General features: G+C 41.7%; 1 protein-coding gene across 3 annotated transcripts in view; it reads left to right on the forward strand.

Annotated features, from left to right (window-relative positions):
• The window catches only part of GNA14 (G protein subunit alpha 14), a 183070-nt gene that overhangs the window by 22414 nt on the left and 143563 nt on the right, over positions 1 to 17093 (forward strand). Inside the window, exon 1 of one of the 3 annotated variants that reach the window (XM_073878050.1) lies at positions 1497 to 1618. The exons of 1 other annotated variant lie outside the window; for it this stretch is intronic. In XM_073878050.1, coding sequence (XP_073734151.1) covers positions 1543 to 1618 — 76 coding nt within the window. In that variant the 5' untranslated portion in view covers positions 1497 to 1542. Of the gene's footprint in view, positions 1 to 1496; positions 1619 to 14542; positions 14667 to 17093 lie in introns of those variants that run through there. One more of the 3 variants, XM_073878051.1, reaches the window with a different exon arrangement.

Raw genomic sequence — 17093 nt, forward strand, 5'->3', positions numbered from 1 at the left:
CCTTACTAAGTAATGCCTCACACTGCAGTTAGCTTCCTTGGCTCCATTCCAGCCACTAGAGTGGAATCGCCTCTGTTCTGATTGGTCAGTGCTCCTGCCATATGCATTGCTAATCTTGTGAATATCACCCATGGTTCTACCCTTGGTAGGCCACGACCAAGCCATTTGAATGTGGAAGAAACACCTTCTTGAATCAGTCACTTGCAAAAAAAAAAAAAAATCCAGAATGGTGATATCTTTGATCTCTCATGTGAATTATGTTTCCACTTACTTTATTGCTCTGTGAGTATTGCACATGTTTTATAGTAGCCACTGGTGAGGTTGACAAGGTCTTACATGCTTAAATTACTTGTATCCTGGCGTAAATACTACAGATTGAACACTCCCCATATTACTCCATGACTAAGAACTATGAATTTTCAGACAGAACTTTTATTCTTTCATTTCACATTTATACCATAAAATGTAGCTCCAAGGTGGAGATAGGAAATACTGGAGTTGTGATAAGGAAACAGAAGATCTTTCTTGCTCCCTTTGACTCTATGCTATATCTTGTACTTTGGGCTTTCTATGATTAAAAAAATGAAAATAACACCAAAAGAACTGATGAATCTGTACTACTTGGAAGGCTTGCATTCACAGTGAAGTTTTGAGTATAGTAAAAATTCTTCACTCATTATTTAAACAAATATACTTATGTGTATATATAACCTAAATATAATATGCAATATTCTGTGTAATGCTATGTACTTCATTTTCAACCACCAACATTGAGTTGGGAGGTTGTAAGTATAAACTGTATATGATGATATCTTTTTCTGTAGTCCTGTTTGAGGCCATTAGCTACACAGAGCTGAACTACAAGATGAACAGTGCCCTGTGGTTTGAGTCACCATTTAGGGGAAAGCTGCCCAACTATGAACATGTACATTGGATTTGATATGAGTGAAAAATAAGTTTTCCACTATGCTAAGTCACCAAGATCTTGGGTTTTATTTGTTACCGCAACAGAGCCTAGCCTACTCTAATTGTCTATTTCTAAACAAGGGCAGCGATAACAGCTCTGCTCCTCTCACTGACTACTCTGTTAGCTGCTGTTTCTTCCCTTATACTGTGGGAGGAACAGTTGCTAATCTTTAGCGAGTATGTTGCTCTCATCCCCAACATGTTTTTCCAACTGGATCGAAATTCTTAATGATGCTATTTTGTTCAAAGAGAAGCCGGTGGGGGGCAGAGGGAGCATTGGGAACAATTTAGTAGCAAATGATCAGCACATACCAAATTATAATGGAATTTTCCTGAAGCCAGTTGATGGTCTACAAGCCCATGAATGAGCGAGTGTTTGTCTTCCTTTCTTTTGCCTGTGTGTCTTTGTATTTGCTTACATTTAAGATTTTGGTTATTTGCAGGTTTTTATGTTTTTATTTATTACACATTTTGCCTGGTTTTAGACTCTAATAGCATGAGATCTCTCAGGGAGGATTTTAGCCTTGCTAGATACAGATTGTGTTTGGAGCTGCCTACATTTTCAGGTTGGTAGAAATGATCTGGAATAGGATCCTGGGGGAAACATTTTCCATAGTTGTGTCACCTCGGCTACCTGCTAGCCATGGTCTCGGTGAGTATTTTGTTTTATGTTTCTGTGAGTGGGTGTCATCTTATATTTTTTCCTGTCAGACACAAAATGGTAGATTGTGTTAGGAGCTCAGTTTTTCTATATCCCGTCCGTTACTTATTGTCTATATGACCCTTGATGAGTAATGAGTAATTTAATTTTTTAAAAATATTTTATTCTTTGAGAGAAAGAAAGAGACAGAGCACAAGCAGGGGGAGAGGCAGAAGGAGAGGGAGAAGCAGGCTCCCCATTGAGCTTGGAGCCTGACTTGGGGCTTGATCCCAGGACCTGGAGATGATGACAGCCGAAGGCAGATGTTTAACCGACTGAGCCACCGAGGTGCCCCAGAGTAACTTACTTTCTTTTAGGGCTCTATTATTTCCTTATTTGTAAAATCAAGTAAGATAATATTTAGATCTTTGGCATAGCTCCTCAGTTTAAATAACCATTCAGTAACTATTTTGTTTATATTATTTTCAATGACATTATTATCTGTTGTTTTCTCTTTAGTTTTTTTTTTTTTAATTGTTTGTTGATAATGGGTCTTAATACTTTGTGTTTTGGAGACACTTGAAATTTAGAAAATTCTAGATCATTAGAGCATTCTGAGTAGATTTGTGAACATAATGGTAGGTTGGTGTAGAAATCCAAACACTAAATGCTGTTTGGGTCACACAGAATAATCTTTCCTCATTTTTAACTTAAACATCAGGCTATATTAGGTGTTAGAAGAAAGATAAATTACTCAAATTCACCACCAGCAGAAAAAGAATTTTCACTTTCATTGCTTTGGCTTTGCCTCTCTCTCTTTGTCTGGAGATGACATGTAAGAAAAGGCTGGAAAGAGTGCAGTACAGAAGGAGGACAGTTAAAGCCAAGGGATATTCATTGTCTGCAATTTCTGCTTTCCACCTCCATGGCCAGTGTTGGGAGGCAATTTCCCATGGACCTCTCATGATTCTGCATGTCTTGTAAGCGAGCTACTAACTGCCCTTTTCCAGGACTTTAGGTTCAAGGATGTTGGTATAATAAACAGTCTTGAAAGATAAAGTGTCTTTCTCCAGATAAAAAGCAGATATTCTTACTGCCTGCTATACAGGATTCAAGTTTCCTAAGCTCAGAGTTCCTCTCTTGTAATGCAGCCACAGAGCTTTTAGGCATCCATCCAGACTTGTTCTCATGAGCTCCTTGGGACCTCGGCAACAGGAGAACTGATAAAAATTTGCTGATGCTCATGCTTCTTTCTACACTACAAGCAATAAAGTCCATTGTCTTGGACTCTGGAGTCTCATGTTTTTTGCCATCATCCATGAAAACTGGCAGTACCTTGTTAGCTTTCAAGTAGAGTCAAATCTTCGATCTTTCTTGTTCTTGCCAACCACAATCTTAGTTACTAGTTTTCTAGCTGCCTTAAAAGTACTTGACGATAAAAAAAAAAATTTAAAGAGGAAAAAAGTTATATATAATAAACAAAATAATTGTTTCTACATAAATACCTCGTTTGAGCATGAAAATTTAAAACAGCTGCACTTACATTGTTTTACTAATAATTTGCATAATGTAATAGCTAAAAAATAGTGAAGATAGCAAATGGTTTTGTAGTAAGTGATCAGTTGTAAGTATAATAATAAACAAAGTTTATGTTGCTATTAAAAAAGTACTTGAGAATAAGACTGGCTAAAAGAAATGTAACTGGATTAAAGCCATAATCTATGTGGTATAGTCGGAGTGTGTTTTTATCCACTTCTGCTCCATTATCCTGATACTGCATCATTAAAACCCCAGTTTATAAGGGCAAAACCATTCTTGAAGGCAAGAGGGGGACAACCTTGATTGAAATGAGAATCCTTTTTAACACAAATGAGAAGGGAAAAATTGGTGGCACTCATCCGTAAAATCCTCTCTGCCCCATCACAAGCAAGAGTCCGATCTGCTATCTCACAAATACTTTTAATAGATGATTCTTGTTTTTCTCTGCTCTAGTCTATAATGTAACAAATATGTAACAGAAGTAGTTTATTTAGTTGCCTGCAGTTAATCAAACTCGTATATATGTTGGCATTAATGAATAAATGGTTTATTTAGCTTTAGTTTGTGGCATGTTATGGGCCAAATGATTGTGTCCCTCCTCAATTCATATGATGAAGCCTTAATCCTCAGTGGTATGTATTTGAAGATGACCCTTTGAGAGGAAGAAAGCTCTTAACAGGAAAGGAAATGGTCAGCCCCTTGATCTTGGGACTTCCCAGCCTCCAGACAGAGGAGACTTCCTTTTGGTTAAGCTACCCAGTCCATGGTGTTTTGTTATGGTAGCCCTAGGAAACTGATACAGAGCAGCATGTAATCACTGAAGAGATATTCAACAGTCAGAAAAGTTTGTGAGGGTCTTTGGAGTTGGTCTCCTTAAGAAACTACCTTCTGGTTTCATAACCATTCTTGATGAGGCACAGACGATGTTAAACTGCCCAAGATACATCTGAATGGGTTGGACCCAGCATCACTTCCTCTGGTATTTTGACTAAGCCCTCCCAACTCCCATACATGCTTATTTGTATCATCTACCTCAAAGAGTGCTTTCCTGAAGCCATGTTCCCTGTTCATTGATTTATGGTGGCATCTGTTTTCAGAATTTCACTGATTGCTTATTTGTGCCTTTTCACCATGTCATTTGATATCCCTGGTGTGTATGAGCCAGTGAATAATTTAAAATTCTTTACTTCTGTGGTAATCGGTCTTTTATTACAATAGATTGTTGATGCTCCAAAGAATCTCAAATCATTCCATGCAAATCCATGATTTTCCAGGTAAGGAAAGGGAGGTGTCTTAGCTTGAGCTGCTGTAACAAAATACCTCAGACTGGGTGGCTTAGAACAGCAGACGTTTATTTTTCACAGTTCTGGAGTGGGAACTCCAAGATCATGGTGCCAGCACGGTTGAGTTCTGGTGAGGGCCATCTTCCTGGCTTATATACAGACTTGTAGCCACTTTCTTGATGTATCCTGATGTGGTGGAGAAAGGAAACTCTCCTTTGTCTCCAACTTATTAGAAGGGCACTAACCCATCCTAGGTGCTCTCTATCCCCACAACCTCATATAAACCAAATTACCCCCCAAAGACCCCCATCTCCTAATATTATCATATTGAGGTTTAGGGATTTAACATAAGAATTTTGCATGAACCCAGACATTCATAGGAAAACAAAAATCTTGGGTTGAAGTTTTTGAGCCATACAGCATTTTTACTTTCACAACATCTACCCAGAAAGCAACTCCTGAGCTACAATTAATTAAGCCCTTTATAGCCCATTTCATGGCAGCATTCATGCAACAATTCTCTTTTGAGCCTTTGCTAAGGCACAGTGGATATACCAATATGCAGGAGACACAGCATCTGAAAACATTTCAGTTTTGATATTCATTATACTTGTTTTAATGATAATGGCCATCTCACCTCCTAAGAAGAAGAAAGCTGTACATGTTGATGAAGGAATCTCAACCAAGAGGTTGAGATTCTGGTTTTGTATAATCACAGAACAATATTCATTAAACTAGTCCTAAAAATAACAGCCAGCTTAATGGTTTTGTAGGGAGAAATGTTGCTTGACTTGAAAGAGATTTGTACATACTTACACTAAAAAGATCTAGTAAAAAGGAGTTTTTTGTTTAATCATAGAAACTGGAAAACTACCTTCTTAGGATTTTCTTTAGGGTAAGATAGTTTTTTCTTTTTAGAAAACAATAACTTTTAATGGATGGTAATTTTTAAAGATCAATTAGCTGCCTTTTCCTGGGTCAAGATCTTGGGAGAACAGTTTTCCTCCTTCTGGGAGAATAATAAAGCACTTAACATGTTTCTGTTTGATTTCATGGCTGCCTCCCTAAGAATCTAGTTCATCTTGCTAGAACAATCTAGTTCATCAGGGCTTTCTCTCTGCTAACCCCTCTATTAAAGGGAAAGGGAGAGCTGTCTCAATATATTACACTTATCAAGAATTGCTCTTTGCCGATGGATATTCTTTTATCTAGTTGTGTTTCTGGAATGGAAAAATACTGCTTGTAATAGGATCTGAGAACATGGGAGGAATTTAGAAATCATACAGTTCAGCTTCACTATTTGAAGGTAAGGTAACTGTCACCCAAAAAACTTAGTAATTAGGCATCAGAACTGGAACCAAGATTCTTTGGCTTCCAGCTCATTGTGGTTTCTGACCCATGATACTGGCCTCTCTTCTCTTTGGATGGGTCTTTGTCATCCATGGTAAGTGACAGAAACAAGGGGCAGATCTCATGGCAATGTTGATGCAACAATTCTTCTTCGAGCCTTCTCTAGGACTCAAAGATGTATGTGACATGTCACCAGAAAACAGGGATGTTGGCCTCTGGAAAAAATTCCACAAACATTTATTGAGCATTTCTATGTGCCACACACCATGTAGGTCCCACAGCAGTCTGTGACGATCATGCTAAGTAAACATTCTTGCTTAAGACCTTGCTTGGTAGGGTGGAGGGAAGAAAAAAAATCCTGACGGTGACTCTAGTCTGTGAAGGTCTCTGCTAGTCCAGTGAGGAAATGATAGGGACTTATTCTGCCTCAAGAGTGCAGACATCCAGTACCTGAAACACGAGTGAGTTTTAAGCTATGTGTTAGGTCACTCTTCCTCTTTGAGTTAGCCCAAGAGCAGTTGCTCTGGGGTTTCCAGCCCCTTCTTTCGTGACATTTTTACCTTCTGCCCATTCTTTCCCTCACCAGAACCCTGGAACATACTCTTCTGTGCGCTATTGTTTGCCTATAGCTGCATGCATGGAAGACTCCATTGCTGTGCATTTGCAGCTTACAATTTAGGCCAATCATTCTTGTTTACTAGGGCTATTTATTTTTTAAGCTTAATCTTCAGAATTTGTGGAAGGAGAAACCTTTTTAATGGAGGGGGAGGAATCTTTAAAATTTTGGAGTGGCTGTGAAATCATCTATGTACCAAGATCTTATTCCAAGCTCTTAGAGTTAAAAGTAAGGAGTCCCTTGTGGCCATCTTTTCATCCAAGGATTGGTAATCTCTCCAGTCAACATAGCCGAGATGCAGATGGACTCTTTCCTGGAGAAATTTTGACAGATTTATGGACAATTAAGAGTGCTGGTTCCCTTAGTCACCATAGCCTGGTTGGATTTTCATGTTTAAATATTTTAGTTAAAAAATTGTGGGGTACTTAGGTAGTTTTTATAGGGCCAAATACCAATTTTTTGAAGTTGGATTGCTGGGGAATGCTGAAATCAATGAGGGTAGAAAGAGTGATAATTGTTAGCACCTTATAGTTCACGTAGTGATTTCCTCTATTCAATATGATCCTTAAAATGACCCGATAGGTAGTCAGTATTGTTTGCATGTTAGTTTTGCAGAAACCCAGGCATCATTTAAATAATGGTGGAACCATGACTTGTCCTGGACTTTGGGGCTCTGGGTTAAGTGTTTTTGCTTCATGTCTTTGATTCCTTGGTAAGAGCCGAAAGGTAGGCCAGCAGGACTGGCAGGTGGTTTGTGATGAGAGACAAGCCAGGTGGAGTTGATCTTGCCACGTTTGCAGACTATCCATGGTAATATGGACTTGAGAGAGTGATTGGCTGTTCCCGTTGCCCATGTGGCTAGATTCACTTCAGTGATGATATGTGTAAAGAATAACCTCAGCCCGGGGCGCCTGGGTGGCTCAGTTGTTAAGCATCTGCCTTCGGCTCAGGTCATGATCTCAGGGTCCTGGGATTGAGCCCCACATCGGGCTCCCTGCTCGGCGGGAAGCCTGCTTCTCCCTCTCCCACCCCCCCCCCCCCCTTTTGTTTCCCCTCTCGCTCTCTCTCTCTCTCTCTGTCAAATAAATAAAATCTTTAAAAAAAAAAAAAAGAATAACCTCAGCCTGGAATCATCCCACTCTCCTCTGCTGAATTTGGACCTCTGCCTAGGGCTTTACCAAAATGAGAGTGGCTCAGCTTGAACTTTTGAAGTTCTGTCATTTTAATTGGTTTTAGGAACATCTTTTTCTATCAGATACATCCTTCTAAATACAAATCACAGGACTGTCATCCTATCAGACCTTGTCATAGCTATAGTTTTGGGCATAGCAGAACTGAGCATCTCAAACTTTTTCATCTAAGTATCCTTAATAGCAGAAGGAGGAACCCTGGGCTCCTGGGCATAAGGTCAAGCAACTGTACCTCAGCAGGAAGTATCTCTGAAGTCTTATGTTGACAAAAATTAATGGGGATTTTACATTATGCTCTGAAATATTTATTCCCACTTTCAAAATAATCTTGCAGATTAATTACAGTGAGTGATGGTGACATTTTGTCTGTGACTTTGTGTACCTAGCACACAGCCAGCTGCTCTTAGGCTTCTCTTCCCCAGTTGAAGAAGCACAGACCCAGGCTAGTACTCAAGTTCCTCCTGTTTCCTCCAGGACTGTAGGAATCTGCGGCCATTCCTGATAATCAAGTAGTGTGGTTTCACGTCTGCACCAGTGGCTCTTAGATATTTACTAGTCACTAGACCAAAATGTTAGACACTACACCAACTCTTCATTTTCCACACACAAACCATTACAGTGTTATAGCTAGGAGGAAGAACAATGCTTTTGTAACAGTAGGGAGGCGATGTCTGGTTTTAATAGAAATGTAATTGTTCATGGGAGAAGAATCTAACCATGCCCATGTTACTTCAGTATGAGCCTGCTGACTGTGTGAAGAGCCTTGTGGGCCAAACTTTGACAACCACTGATTTGTCTGGAGCCTAGGGTGACCAGATGTTTGCCCTACTTTAAAGAAGGCCGTAAAGGGCTGGCAGTGAGGAAATCTAATCCACTACCTGTAGGGCATTTATGAGTTGTGGGGCAGGTTCAATAATACTCAGCACTGGCTACATAATTTGTGGTCCAGTATAAAATAAAAACCTAGGATCCTCTGTGCAAAAATTATAGACTTCAAGATGGCAACAACAGAGGATTAAACCAAGCATAGGGCCCTTCTTGGCATGAAGCTCTGTACAGTTATCAGCCTGATAAAATTTCTTAAGTTGGTTAAATTCTTTGTATAATTAGAGTGTGAAGGAAGAAACCACAAATATACAGTTGATCAGAGGAAAAAGGGAAGGAGAATGACAAGGGGAACAAAGTTTTCTTGTAGATGGGGGACACAAAGGCCGTGGTCCGTATGGGAGATGCGCAAGAGCAAAGGAGAACGTTGCAGTCTGGTGAGAATGAAAACAGATGGAATACGTATTCTAAACCAGGTGTCTCCCAGGGCTTGGCTGTCAGGGCTACTGGTTACATCCTAGTGGACAGAATAACACACAAAGCACAGTATTGGTTGGTTCATTGACTGCAAGATGTTCTTTTACACCATTCATGAAAACTCAGTGGCATTTAGTTGCATTTGCTATGAAGTGAGAGAATTGTGAATAAGTTGTTATTGTTGGTTTTGTCCACCTTGGAAAAATATTTAGTCGGTAGTGTGGAGAGATGCAGGGAATGGGCATGGATGGGGATTTCAGTGTCTTTTCAAAAGAATAGAAACTTGAACATCAGTGAAGTATAAAGGCTGTGAGCATGATGCAAGCTTTATGGCAGGTGGTAATCAAATGCAGTGCTCATTTATTGTTCAGTCAATATCATTAATGGGATGAGAGGCCAAACTCAAACAAGGCTGGGCAGGGAAGGTGGGTGTGTGAAGACAATGAGGAGCAGAGGTGACTATGGCAAGCAAGAGAGCATGGAGCCTGTTGAAAGATGCTTGGAATCAATTCTAGAACACAGAGCAAATCCTTCCATAGGTGAGGTTTCGTTGCCTGGCCATCAGTTCATAACTCCTGAGAAATGAGTTTTGGGGGAAAAAGCAGACCCATCAGTGGCCCTGGAAAGTATTGAAGTCAAGCCTTGTTCCCAACAGTGGAGAGGTTGAGACAATATCCTCTAATGAGCATAATGCTTCCAACCAAGAGGCAGCCATCAGGTGTGCCTAGACCTGTCCTCACCTGCTCAGCACCCGTGTTGTCCTCTGTCCGTAAGGTGGGTTTTGCATTCTTTTGCCCATAGAGATCCATCCCATAGGCTACGTTCGTGATGTAGTAGGTTTTAATGACTATTCGGGAAGTTCTTCTTGCATTGCTCTGTGTAAACTCATTTGCTTTTCATCCTATTTCCTCTTCATGCAGAGCTACATCTTAATGTATTTTTCTATGAGAATAAACCTCTGTCATTACATGAATGTGTTGTTTTCCCTATTTGAAAAGATTGGAAACCTTAATTCCTAAAACAGTGTGTGTAGAGCCAGAGAGTTTTATTCAAATGATGTTTATTCTATCAGAATAAATAAAGGTTCTGTCTGTGAACACTGATGTGAGTGACTGATTAATCTTGAGTAAAAAAAAGATTCTTTGACTTGTCTTCATTTTGCTGAAGATCCCCAGATCTCTTCATCACTCATACTCTTTTTCTATGCTCTGATTCCTCCCGACTACCCCGCATCTCCCAAGAGGAACTGCTTGAGAACGTTTTAGCACCTCTGGGTGTCAAGTGAAAAGCAGTAGAGAGTTTGTGCATTTGAGGTGCTGGAAGGAGAAATTGGAGACCACATTTCCCATTTGGATTGAGAACTTCACACATACCTGTGTACCCCAGGGAGTAGTGAAGGAGAAATAAATGGCTCTCAAACTGTCCTAAGAAAATCATGTTTGAAACAAAAAACAAAACCAGCTTTTCTGACAAAAGCTCTGACAAATGCTTGAGCTCTGTTGCCAGGATAGGGACCTGACTGTCATTAACTTACCTGGTTTGAATTGCAAGGATGGAAAGGGAGATGCTTCTGTTTTCTTCTCTTCCTTTACTCATTAGGTAGATACAGCATTTGGACATCACCAAATCTGGACCTCCAATATTTTCTTTAACTGGAGAGCTGTGAAAAGGCCCCCAAACAAGGACATGCATGTCTAGTTATAGCTGGATTTTAGTTAAAAACAAGGAGAGAAGTGTTATTTCACTTATAAAATGGAGATCATTTATGATGCAAAGATACACTCTACATTTAGAATTTTTTGTTCTAGTTTTTTTTAGATTTAATTTTCTTAATTTCTGTTGCTAGCCACCATGTCCTGGGAAAGAGATACCTGTAATCTTAAACTGGGATATTACTTGGTATGATGGCAGAGGGAAAGGATGTCTCACCAGGAGGAATGCCACGGATAAAGAGAGGTGCAGCGGCAGCTTTTGGCTCCTGATCCAACACACACTTGACCAGTACATCTGTCCTTGACCTTTCCTGGAAATATACAGCAGGCTTCCCAGGGGTTAGCAGATGCTGTGCCCTCAGGGCTAGGCATATCTAAATTACAAAATTGGTGGCATTTGTCCCCACTCACCTGTTTTCTGCAGAGCGACCCAAGTTTGTTTACCAGCAGAGCTGCAGTTAACCTATATAATGTGTCTGTGTGGGAAATAGGAAAAGGTTCCCTCTTGGAGCCAATCCACGGGGCCAGATTCAGCCCTCCCTTAGCATCCTTGATGAGAAGTGTGCACTGCCCACCATCCCTTACAGAGATGCTCGGTATTGCCCCAGGGTTTAGCCTTTCTCCTTCCCCCTACTCAACACCTTCCCTGTTGTGTGCCTTTTGCTTCTAGGGTCTTCAGTTTACTGCATGACCTTATCAGACAATGACTAACATCAAACCAAAATGTCAGTAACGGTGTTTTTTTTTTTTTTTTCAGGCATGCTGTTATATTGCCAGGGCTGTTTTCATTGTTCAAAATGCTGTTTCCTGACTTTACATCTGGTTAAAAGAAAATCCTACTCATTTTGCAATGCTTTACTCTGATGTCAATTACTCTGAAAATTCCAGAAGCTCTCAACTGATTTATCTCCTTCTCTGACTGCTTCTAGTGCTTGGTGTGTGAATCTATTTGCATATTTCTTCTATTGCTTTGTAAGTCTTTGCACATCAGTCTCCCCTAATGGGAGATAATCACCTTGAGTTCACAGAGTGTTACTCATTTTTATAAAATCCTCAGCTCATGGTTTACTATTTAGAGGTGAATATAAGTCCTCAACAAATAATCCGGTGTTGAATGAACTGGTCAGTCAGACTTAGTTTTACCAGGAAATCCTTTGGCTTCCTGGCTTTGAGGCAGATTTACTGCCCAAGTTCACTTACTAGTGTCATTGAGCAGGAAGCACTGTGTGCAGGGTAATGTAGACTCTAGCTGGGGATATAAAAGTACATAGTGATAAAGCAACACAAGAGGTCAGAGTCCCTGCAACCTTTGGCGACTAGAGAAGACTTGATGGGAGTGGATTTTGAGCTGTACCTTGAATGATGAGCAGAATTTCAATTTGTTCATTCAGCGTCAAAACACATATCTGATGTCCTCGAATATGAGGGTACAAAGATGGCTTAGTCAGGAGTATATTTGTATCTCTTTCAAACTTTTGAGGTGGTAGAGCCCCTCAAAGTAATAGAGTTCTGTGCTCAACCCTATGAAATACAGCCAAATTAACACAAATGACTAAATGGGCTAAGTAACATACCAGCCAGGTTTTAGTGCAAACAAAAAAGAAAGTGATTCCATGTGTTCAAAAAAAATTTTTTTAAATAAAAAAATATGTTGGAGAAAGTTAAAAGGGAGATTTCTATCAAATCTTATTTTTCTGTATACTTGGAAAAGCTTCTAACAGCACTGAGGATGAACACCACGCAAAATGAGTATTTTAAAACTGGCTGAAGAAGATGGGTCAGAAAGCGAATCATGAACTGAGGCAGAGGCTGTTGGTCAAGTTCATCAGCATGATGGGGCACGATGCTGTTGGTTTTGTGAGCAAAACTCAGCTTCACCTTTAAAGTTATCCTGTGACCATTCAAGTCCACTTGCTTACAGCCATTTTTGCTAAATTGTTCAGCCTCCTCCCAAGGAGTTCAGGCTGTGAGGCCAACAGGGTTTCGTGTGGTACAGATACCACATCTTGAGAAGAGACCTAAATGTGGGCAAGAAGTTTGGTTTGTCAGTGCACTTCTGATCTGTCAAGGCAGGTCCTGAAGAATGTTGTTTGTTTGGAGTGCAGCCAATAGCTATAAAATCAGCTTTGAACAAATTCAACCAGGCTTGAATTTCAAGGCTGGAAATAAGATAACAAAATGGCCGAACTTTTCTCCATTGTGAATATTTGGGAAGTCTGCTTCATCCCTTACTCCTGTTTCTTTCCCCTTACATGACCACCTGAGGTATATGCCAAGGAGCATTTAATCTATGATACCCCACAGCAGTATCTGAAGCACTGATTATGGGATGCTGGGGTTGGGGGGACACGAAGAGGGGAGCAAGAACCTTGGTTAAAAGGGAAACTTTTTGACTTCTCCGTCAGGTTTCTTTTTCTAATCCTAGATAAAAACCGTCAACAAATATCAATTGTGCAATACTGTGTTACGTACAACCAGTCCTTTGGCAGAAACAAAGAAATGATTGTAAAACACTGTCGTCCTTTGGAGGTTTTTGCCATCAGTTTTATGAACATGATTTAATTTCAATCATTAAGAAAATGATATTTTCTAGGGGCGCCTGGGTGGCTCACTTGGTTAAGCGTCTGACGCTTGGTTTTGGCTCAGGTCGTGACACTGAGCCCCATGTCGTTCTCCACAGTGGGCATGGAGCCTGCTTAAGATTCATTCTCACCCTCTCCCCCACCTCTCTCTCAAAAACTATCCTTTTCTTTCTTCTTTTTTTTTTTTTTAAATCCATCCCAACATTTATGTTTGTATTTGGCTCAGTAAATGAAAGTTGTTCAGGGACACCACCCATAGACACTGAGCTTAGGTGTAGCTGGCGTTAGGGGAGAAGCATGTCCTAGTGTTGAGAAACATCAAGTGGATTTGCATTTTTCTGTTGAGAAGCACATTTTCAGGCAGTGCACTTAGCAATGTGTCCATGGACTCAGAGGGAACTGCTCCCTCCTGCAGGTGTGCAGGAGCCCCAATGTGCCATTTCCACTCTCCCTGTCCTGGGAGATAAACCTAGCCCTGGGCTCGGGCAGTCTTCCAACAGACTCCTATCTTGTCTTTGTTTAAAAATATATATATATATCAGCCTGGTCCATGAAGAGGTGCTTGTCTTTTGAAAACATCCCTAAAAGCCTTGAGTGTTTCTTTCCTATCTTCCTCTTGTTGAAATGATTGCAATTTGAGTTTTGCCGTAGTGAAATTCATTTCCTGTGGTGGTGCTGTCCAGATTGACTTGATCACACACACATGCCTGTCAAGTGCTGGCATAGGTTAGTTGAGAGCAGCAGGAAGCGAGAAGGAAATGAGAAGCACAGTGTTCTCTAATCACACCATCAGCATTTTGCTTTGGGAACAAGGGTTTGAAGGGAGGTGTATGATGGGCTGGAGAAAAGCTGGGGCTTGGAGGCCAAACCCCCCTGCTGCCCTTTCCTCACTGTGTGCTCGCAGGCCCAGAGAAGTTAAACAGTTGCTGGTTCTATCTTCTGCAGGAGGGGGCACCAGGGACCTGTGTGTATTGCCCTCAGCGTCATGCCCACGGAAAGGCTTCAATGCATGGTGGTTACCATTAATAGGAAGAAACAGCGAAGGTATTTGTCACTAAGAATCCTCCTCTGTGCTCACAAAGCTGTGATGGCCCATTTGGGGGAGAGAAGGCACATTCCCGACCGTAATTCATTCATTTAGCTCCTCAAATCCCTGCTGAGTGAAGCCAGGGAATAAATCCAGACATTAATTGAACAAATATTCATCAAGCATCAGCTGTGTACTTGGGACTCTTGCCAAGCGGGTGGAGAATGCAAATATGAAAGCTGGGAAACCGTGGCAAACCGCCCCGGGGGGTGGAGGGGGTGCGCCGAGGCCTGGCAAACAGTTGTACCCCAGGGTGTACCTGAGCCCCATGAGGGGGAGGAGGTGTGTGGCAGGTGGGAACTTGGCAGAGGAGATTTCCTGCAAAAGGTGGCATTTGAGCTGGGCAGAGTAGGGGAAATTCTGAGGAACGGCCTTTTGGCAGAGAGGCAACAAGTGAAGGTAAGTTTCCATCCCCACAATGACACACACAATGCTGGTCCATCCCTTGGTTTCCAGGGGCCTTCGGTGTTCTTCCTAACAGTGTCTTCTTGCTTTAAATGAAAACAAAGTTGTTTGCGGTGGACAGGGACTTGCTTAGTGCACCCGGCTCTCCCACACACATGGGGAAGACATCGAAACTTGAGCAGACTTGGCAGGGTCAAGTCCAGTGTCTGTCTGTCTGTCTTTGAGAGAAAGAGCATGAGCAGGGAATGGGCAGAGCAGACGGAAAAGGAAAGAGAATCCTAAGCAGACTCCACACCCAGCATGGAGTCTGATGCAGGGCTCGATCTCATGACCCTGAGATCATGCCCTGAGCTTGAAATCAAGAGCCATTTGCTTAAATGACTGAGCCACCCAGGCACCCCCAGTGCCTTTCTTTCTAAAAAAGGGCTGCTGCTTATCAGTTCAGTTGTAACTCAGGAGAGGGTTTCTCATGACCGTTGACGAGTCCTTCAAATTTCTTTCACCTTTTATAGACCCCAAAGTTTTAAGTTTTCGGTGTGTGCGTGGGACCCTTTCCAAAATGGAGAGACTAGGGAAGGACGCTTCACCAGGACGGACAGGCTTTCTGGCTTTCTGGTTCTCTATGTTTCTTCAGGACTTAGCAGCCTACCTACAGACACCGGAAGCTTGGTGGGGGTAAGATCATTTTAGCCTATTTAGGGCCAGCTGGAGACCAGAACACTAGAATGATCCATGGAAACCACCTTTTCCTTCCACTGCTCTGAGCTGAGGCCAGCATGGATGTAGTTGTGAAAGTCTGATGGTAACTCTTTAACCGGAAAAGACGTAATCTCTGTCTGGGACTAGAAGAACTGAATATTTGAAAAAATATAAACCCCGATTCAAGGACTGGGCCTCACCCCGTTTCTAAACTCAGTTTCTGTACCCTGAGCCTTCTTGAGTCCTGCTTTTCCATGTTACTGCTGAATTATTTCCTTATCCCTGTAACTGTTTTAACTTCGTCTGTGCAGTGATGTGTTCTGCCCTCCCACACCCTCTTCTCAGAAGACTCCAGCACATGAGGCCTTGCTGCAAAGAGGCTTTATAGATACTGCTGCATTAGGCCAATAGAAATGGTTCTACGAAGTACTTTATAAACAGTGTACAACAGTACAGTACAAAGTGGTTTCAGCATTTTCAAACTTCCTCATTTGCTCACTAGGAGGGAAGAGTGAAAAAGCAAAACAAAACAAACAAAATCTTCAAAGCAAGTTTTACAAATTGTGTACATAGTTGACCCGGATGTGTTTTTCTCTTAGCCTGTCTCTGCTTTGCCAAGATGGGGTTGAAAATGAGAATCTGTGGAAAAGAGAGTGGTTGTGATTCTTTGCAGGATGTGTTGGGACAGCCTTGATCAGCGTAAAGCCCGACTTATGGCCATCAGCTCAGACCTCAGACGTAGGGGTGCTCAGCGCTCTGCCATGCCCCGCGTGTGTTTGGGCATCATTTCAGCCTTCAGAATGCAGGAGCTGTGAGGGCGGGCTTTTCGTTCATGCAACGTCCAGCTTTGGCTTCCACCTCTAACTGGAGGGATGAACTGCCTCGATAGTTTTTGTGGGATTCTAAAGGAACCGTACCTATGACAACACACAGAACAAAGTAAAGGGCTAACCCAGATACAGGGAAGCAACACATCTGTTAAGAAATAGTTTACAGAACTGTTTCCTGCCAATGGGTCTAGGACAAAATTTGAAATTACACATCAGGCCTGTAAGTGTGACTCCTACCTTCTCTTTCTTCCCCAGCAGAACTTTCTCCCCGATCCTGCAATCTCCCTCCACCACCCAGCCCCCTATTTTTCCTAGCAGGAATTGATGGAGACATAGCCCATCCCAGGGGGAAAAAGTCTGCATGCCTTGTGAGATGTGACTTTCCTATGACTAATTTTACCTGGTTTTTGTTCAGTTAAAATGATGAATCCGATACCTGCTTGCCTTTGGTGCTGAGCCAGGCACAGTCCATTGAATGGTTTCCATTTCAAGGGCTTGTACTTCAGGAAGGGGAATAAGGCAAAAATAGGAAGTATTAGCTACGCTATACTGTCGTGTTAGTTACTGTGGTGACACGTGCCTTAAATACAGCTATGGCATCTGAAAATGAGAATTATTTTGAATACAGAAACTCAAGAAAGAAGTTGTGAAGGACTTACGATGGTTAAGATGTGGATGAGGGATGGCAAGCTCAAATGCCTTGAGAGGGCCAAGCGGGTAACCTCGTGAGTCAATCAGGCTGGTGTAAGAGTATAGGGAGCTGTGGTGACTGGGACAAACTGGAAAAGTTTTGGCTCTCCTAAAGAGGTGGCCACCACTCATGCCAAGCCAACGGCTGCCACCTGCAAATAAAGGCCCAGAGTCACCAGATATTCTATTTCATGAGAATGTG

Source organism: Callorhinus ursinus, unplaced genomic scaffold, assembly GCF_003265705.2.
Source record: "Callorhinus ursinus isolate GAN/ISIS: 27379988/994484 unplaced genomic scaffold, GSC_fseal_2.0 scaffold28, whole genome shotgun sequence".
In the NCBI taxonomy this organism is placed as follows: Eukaryota; Metazoa; Chordata; class Mammalia; order Carnivora; family Otariidae; genus Callorhinus; species Callorhinus ursinus.